This window comes from Vulpes lagopus, chromosome 10 (genome assembly GCF_018345385.1).
Source record: "Vulpes lagopus strain Blue_001 chromosome 10, ASM1834538v1, whole genome shotgun sequence".
In the NCBI taxonomy this organism is placed as follows: domain Eukaryota; kingdom Metazoa; phylum Chordata; class Mammalia; order Carnivora; family Canidae; genus Vulpes; species Vulpes lagopus.
This window is the reverse complement of record NC_054833.1, coordinates 948,169-955,416: the sequence shown is the minus strand read 5'-3', so window position 1 is coordinate 955,416 and position 7,248 is coordinate 948,169. Positions and strand designations below refer to the sequence as shown.

Here is a 7,248-nt window from a genome sequence, read left to right as displayed (position 1 = left end):
ACTATATTCCAAGAACTTTAACCAATCTAAGTGAAAATAAAAATTACAAATCAAGTGACAGAGGGAAACTTGACATACTCTTTTGTGTTATCCTTTTGAAAATTATACTAAGATGGAAAGAAATTAGACTTTAAATTTTTTTTTCCTCAGAAAACAGACTAAATCTCACTTTAAGGATAAAGAGGTATTCAAAAGCTGCTCATATTTGCTCTATATTGCCAAACCTGAAGTTTTTTTGCCCCACTAAACACCAGAAATAGTTAACTACAAAAATAAAAGATCAAATTTTGAGGATATGACTCCAGATAGAAACCAAGAAAATAATCTAAGAGTTTTGATTTCTAATCATCTGGTGTTATTCCAAGATTTCTCCTAAGAATATATTCTAGTGTCTTCTGCAGCCCTGCTAATTACCCAAAGGAGTACGCAGTCCCTGTGATCTCAACAAGGAAACATGCTATGCCAACCTCTAGGCACTGTATTTGATGCTAAGAAATTAGTCCTCCATTTTTTTTTTCTATCTGGATCTATAAGAGCATTCACATTTGTGTTGGTTATCTTCTGGGGTCAGCAGGAAGTCTTTGCCTTGGGTTTTGGTTAAAGGCTCCTGAAAGTCTTCTGAAGGCTGGGTATTTTCCCCAAATGGTGGGCAGATAGGAAAGGATGCTAATGCTAGTTTCCTATTGCAATTGCCTCTTTTCTCTATAATTTAACTACCCTATGGAAATTACTCCATTTTACTTTTCCTCTGAGGCAAGGATATACCATTATTCTATCACTTTAGTCAAATCATTGGGAAAAAAAATCACACAGCTTTTACATCTCTTCAGGAAAAAACTAGAATGTAACACATGCAAATCAGTTCAGGGCTTGCATGTCATCCCTTCTCTGGACAAGTTGAGATCTTTGTAACTACTTCTCTATGATTTCTGGTGCATTCGTCTCACATCACCCCATTGTTATTTTCCACTTATATTAACTGCACAATCTTCCACAAAATCCCAAGTAACAAATCCCAAGCTGAGGAAAAAACATTACTACGTGTTCTCCCTAAATCCCTTGGGAAAGTTACAGCCAGGTAAGCCTAAATGATTAGAGAAAATTAAAAAAACTTTCTTTTACTCTGGTATAATGTATTTGGCTGTGGAAAATAAATTTACTGTAAAAACTTTGAAGTTGAGAAGTTTTCACCCAAGGTAAGTATTTTATTTGAAAATGAAAACATTTGTGACAACAACACACAATTTGTGTTCTACTCTGACAAGACCATTATTTATTTTTTTCCAGCTTACTAGTTGAATATATTATTACTAATTGAAGCAGCCCTAGATTCTCTAGATCACACAAGAGAGTAGATATTTTATCATGTCCATTTAATAATTTTAGTCTTTTTATTTTTGCTTCTATTATCAAGGAGTCAATGTGGTCTGAATTGCATTTATTTCCTTCCTTCTGCTATTCTGCTATTTTCATACTTGTCTCCCTTTCATTGTTGGGTCATAATTATCCTAGGATCTTCTATTCCAACCATGAGTCTGTTTTTTATGAACCTGATCTCCTTATTCTTTTTAGCCATATTAGGGTCAATCTTTTTCAATTTACTATTTAATTTTTTTCTATGTGCTACAGTTTCCTTCCTTCTTTCTCCATTCCTTCCTATTGCTACCCATCTCTCTTCTGCAATCTAATCATGTTGTTTTGATGTTTCTAAAAGACTACCAGAAGACAAATATACCCAAAGTTGCCATTTTATTACTGGACAGAATATCTTCCCTGATCCTGGAATTCTACACTTCAGAAGGTCTTTTTCTTTCAAAGAAATGAATGAAAGAGATCCGAGTTGACAGCATTTCATAGGAATAAGTGAATATTTAGTAGATCCAATTATAACCTAAGTAAAAAGATAACATTGACACTATGAAGTAACTGCAGACTTTTGGCATCTTTTTTCTTTTTAAGATTTTATTTATTTATTCATTAGAGACACAGAGAGAGGCAGCGACATAGGCAGAGGGAGAAGCAGACTCCATGCGGGGAGCCAGATGTGGCACTCCATCCGGGACTCCAGGCCACACCCTCAACCGAAGGCAGATGAGCCATGCCTGAGCCACTCAGGCGTCCCAACTTTTGGCATCTTAGTAAGAATATAACATCCATAGCATGTGGGTGGCTCAGTTGGTTGAATGTCTGACTTCAGGTCGGGTCATGATCTCAGGGTCCTTAGATGGAGCCCACTTCCAGCTATGTGCTCAGTGGGGAGTCTGCTTCTCCCTCTTCCTCTGTACCTCCCCCTGCTTGTGCTCTCTCTCTCTAATAAACATATAAAATCTTTGAAAAAAAAATCCAACTCATGATAGGCAGTAGTTTCCCTGTACTTTGTGTTTTTCAAATCTCATCTTGGATACTGAACTTAGCCCTGGTTGTCGCAGTTCCAGAAGGTCATTTGTCAACATTGAGGGAAGATAATTACAAGCTGAAAACAGACTTGATAACCTGTTATAGGGAGAATCGTTGTGGGAAATTCAACTTCTTGGCCTAAAGAAAATTTAGTTTAATTGAGTTGAAAATATTTAAATGGCTGTTGCATAAAGAGAGATTAGAAATGATGTATAGTCAATAAAGTTGAAATACTTATGAATGAAGGAAAAATTCCTACTTAATAAAAAGGATGATGATTATAAGTTGGAATTTCCCAACAGTAAAATAATTTGTGTTTTGTGTTTGAACAAATGATGAATGGTTTATGTAGCTGGGCAGAAGCTATCCTAGTATAGAATGGGTTCCTAGACTTGATGGCTTATCTGTTCCTTAATATTCCTAACATTCATTGGCTTTCATAAAATATAGATCAAGTATTCATTTTATTCTTACCAGGTATACAGACGATGTGAAAGGAAGACCATGGAAAATTCCAATGGCAGCTCAGAGTATGGTTTTATTTTAGTGGGCTTCTCTGATCGTCCCAAGCTGGAGCTAGTGCTCTTCATAGTAAATTTTATTCTGTATACAGTAGCTGTGTTGGGAAATTCAACCATAATCCTTGTGTGTATATTAGACTCTCGACTTCATACCCCAATGTACTTCTTTCTGGCCAATCTTTCCTTTCTAGATCTCTGCTTCAGTACTAGTTGTATCCCACAGATGCTGGTGAACCTCTGGGGCCCTGACAAGACCATCAGCTATGCTGGCTGTGTGGTCCAGCTTTTCTCCTTCCTTTCTGTGGGGAGCATTGAGTGCATCCTCCTGGCTGTGATGGCCTATGACCGCTATGCTGCAGTCTGCAAACCCCTCCACTATCTGGTCATTATGCACCCCCAGCTGTGTTTACGACTGGTGGCTGTGGCCTGGGGGAGCGGACTGGTCAATGCCATCGTCATGTCCCCACTCACAATGACTCTTCCCAGATGTGGCCGGCTCCGGATCAATCACTTCCTCTGTGAAATGCCAGCACTGATTAAGATGGCTTGTGTGGACGCCCGTGCAGTAGAAATGCTGGCCTTTACCTTTGCCATTCTCATCGTCCTCCTGCCCCTCGTTCTTATTCTCCTGTCCTATGGCTATATCACTGCAGCAGTGCTGAAGATCAAGTCTGCTGCTGGCCGCTGGAAGGCATTCAATACCTGCAGCTCCCACCTCACCGTGGTCTCCTTATTCTATGGGAGCATCATCTATATGTACATGCAGCCAGGAAATAGCTCCTCTCAGGACCAAGGCAAGTTTCTCACCCTCTTCTACAACCTAGTGACTCCTATGTTGAATCCACTCATATACACCTTAAGGAATAAAGAGGTAAAAGGGGCACTGAAAAAGGTTTTGGGGAGGCAACAATGAGCAGGAGCAACAATGTGCTACTGGTTATGCAGCCTTAGGTGATTTTTTTTTTTCAAACACTATTTACTTAGTGTTTTTTTTTGTTGTTGTTGTTGTTGTTTTTTTACTTAGTGCTTATAATAAAATTAACCCATGTGTCAAATGCTTGGGTTTTTAAAAATATGGATAAATGCCCTGAAGTGTATCCAGAGTCAATAGGAACCAACCATAGCCACGCAAAATATGGACCTATCTTAGCAAAATAATATTTAGTAAAAAAGAATTAAGTCTTAGAAGAACAGTGAAAAGATTTTCATGTAGATATAAAATAAACATGTGTTAAATATTTTATTCAACTCAATTAATAAAGGAATCAGGCAAACTTAATAACCAGCTTTAAAAAAAAGTCAAGGGATATCTGGCTGGCTCAGTCAGTGGAGTCTATAACTCTTGATCTCAGGGTTGGGAGTTGGAATCCCAAGTTGAGTGTGGAGATTATTTTTTTTAAACCTTATAAAAATTAAAAGTCAAAAAGAATAAATTTATAAGAAGTGAAGGAATGTTGAAATGAATGTGCAAAAGGAGACAAAAAAATTGCTTCTTTTGCTATGGGGAGAGAAACCAGTTCCATTTCAACTTAACAGAACTGAGTTCACATGTCATTGACAAGAGTTATTTTCTATTGCTTTCAGCTTATCATCTATAATTTACAATTAATAATAATATATATCATTTACACAGAATCAGAATCATATAACCCAAATGTACTTCTAGAGTCTAGACAATGCATAATTTTCTACTGAAGCATATATTTTCCCCTACAGAGTAAACCATATATCTTATTTATGTTATAAAACTAAGTATACAGTCTCAAAACTCTTAATAAAAGGATATAAGTATTTTCATATTGATTTTTTTATGTGACAAAACTATGGTATAGATCCCATGTAAATTAATCCAGGTCATACCGAAGATAAGTGGGGTTCAGAAGTGGTGTGTACAAGTCTGCACCTTAGCTGTTATCCACTGAATAACGCAGCTTTTGCTACTGAATGTATAATGCATGTACAGGTCACCTAATTAATAATCAACCCCAGCCCTGTTTTCTTTATCTACTTGTATAGTCCTCCCAGCATGCTGGATATGCTGTAGACCCTATAAGAGAATTCTACCTTTCAGAAACTCATTTTTCTTTAACCGTTAATACCATGACATCACCCCTTTCCACAGTGCAAATCCTCTGTCCAAATATTTCCCATGCTTCAGTGGTTAGCTTAAATTCACATAATATTTGTAAAATTATCTGAGTCTCTTTGATTTAAAAATGTTCTGTCCCTCCTCTTAACCAGTTGCATTTTTATACACTGAAATGACAGTTTTTCTAGTTAATATTACTATATTTGTATGTCTATTAGTATGTAAGTTCCTTGATCACAAGGCTACTATATTTTTAATCCTTTTTTAGCACCATTTCAGGTATTAAGTTGTTATTAAAATGCCTTGTAGATAGTAAGCAAGCAGTAATAGTTTCGGATGCTTATTAATTTTAACTGAAATCAATCCTTTGCTTTGATGCACTAGTTCTGTCTGTTCTTCAAAATTACAAGTGGATCTATCACAACATACTGCCTGAATTTACATTTGTTGTCAAATGTTTTATAATTTTTTTAAAGATTTTATTCAAAAAAAATAAAGATTTTATTCATTCATTTATGAGAGACACAGAGAGAGAGGCAGAGACACAGGCAGAGGGAGAAGCAGGCACCATGCAGGGAGCCCGACGTGGGACTCAATCCCAGATCTCCAGGATCACGCCCTGGGCTGGAGGCTGCGCTAAACCACTGAGCCACCCAGGCTGCCCCTATAATTTTTTTTTCTTAATTCAATGTAAGCTCTATGGTAAGAGATGAGAAAAAGCCATTGAGAAATCTCTATATGTATCAAAAATCATCCCCAAATTTTAGAGAAGGAAATATTTTCTTTTCCTACATAGGAATCATAAACTTGGGGATCCCTGGGTGGCGCAGCGGTTTGGCGCCTGCCTTTGGCCCAGGGCGCGATCCTGGGGACCCGGGATCGAGTCCCACGTGGGGCTCCCGGTGCATGGAGCCTGCTTCTCCCTCTGCCTGTGTCTCTGCCTCTCTCTCTCTCTCTCTGTGACTATCATAAATAAATTTAAAAAAAAATTAAAAAAAAAAAAAAGGAATCATAAACTTGAGGGGAATTACCATGCATTCTGCCATGGTCTAGAGTTTGGACAGTAACAACAGTTCAGAATTTTAAACCTCTTTAGATTGACTTAACAAAGGTATCTTTCCCCTCCTCATTGAATTGATTTTCTTCTGTACAATGCCTTCAAAGGCCCCATTTCATTATTGCTTATTTGTTATTCATTTCCAATTGTTAATAGACTATTAAAACCAGTGAAAATACATTTTTAAGAGAAAGAGAGTGCGCGCGCGCGCACACACACAAGTAGGGAAGTGGCAGAGGGAGAAAGAGAATCTTTTTTTTTTTTTTTTTTTTTAATTTTTTATTTATTTGTGATAGTCATACAGAGAGAGAGAGAGAGAGGCAGAGACACAGGCAGAGGGAGAAGCAGGCTCCATGCACCAGGAGCCCGATGTGGGATTCGATCCTGGGTTTCCAGGATCATGCCCTGGGCCAAAGGCAGGCGCCAAACCGCTGCGCCACCCGGGGATCCCGAGAAAGAGAATCTTAAACAGGCTCCACACCCAGCGCAGAGCTCAGTCTCAGGACTCTGAGATCATGACCAGAGCCAGAATCAAGAGTTGGCACTTAACCAACTGGTAGGTGCTCCACCAGTGACAGTATTTTTTTTTAAAGCTTCTGTAAATATGAGTGTAATAAAATGTTTACATATCATAGATATGCTGGAAAGTTATAAGATGACCTTTGTGAATGTGAGTGGGAAGGATTATATTTATAGAATAGGAATTTTACCTTGAAAGTGGAAATTACTTTTAACAATATGCAGGTAAGAAATACCTTAAATGAATATTACTTTTGCCTTTGGTGCAGAGTTGCATACATCATTTCTCAACACTGGAGATTTAAGTTAGGTAATGCTTAGAATTCTACTCTTGTGGTGCTGTAGCATCCCATAATATGTGTTACAGATCTGGTGTTGAAAAATAGCCTCCACTTCTATACTTCTTTTTCTTTTGTACTTAAGAAAATATCAATGGTAACTTAATATCTTAAAAGGCGCATTTATTTTGCATAATCTGTATTGTACATAATATTTGTTTTGACATAATTTTTTTAATTTTTATTTATTTATTTGAGACAGAGCACGAGCACAGGAAGGGGAAAGGAGAGGGAAAGGAGGGTGGGCAGAGGGAGAGGGAGAATCAGACTCCCTGCTGAGCAGGGAGCTGAAGCAGAGCTCCATCCCAGGACCCTGAGATCATGGCC

General features: G+C 37.8%; 1 protein-coding gene across 1 annotated transcript; it reads left to right on the top strand.

The window, feature by feature from the left end:
• The first annotated feature begins 2,901 nt into the window (after positions 1 to 2,901).
• Positions 2,902 to 6,938, top strand: LOC121499863 (putative olfactory receptor 2W6). The gene is made up of 2 exons (XM_041771079.1): positions 2,902 to 3,810; positions 6,894 to 6,938. The coding sequence occupies exons 1-2, from the start codon at positions 2,902 to 2,904 to the stop codon at positions 6,936 to 6,938; spliced, it is 954 nt and encodes a 317-aa protein (XP_041627013.1).
• Positions 6,939 to 7,248: the final 310 nt, after the last annotated feature.

Excerpts from the sequence above, each read along its gene's own strand:
- LOC121499863 (XM_041771079.1), top strand. The coding sequence starts at position 2,902 with ATGGAAAATTCCAATGGCAGCTCAGAGTATGGTTTTATTTTAGTGGGC. Across the intron at positions 3,811-6,893 it reads TAAAAGGGGCACTGAAAAAG|GTAATGCTTAGAATTCTACT; the intron begins GTTTTGGGGAGG and ends GATTTAAGTTAG.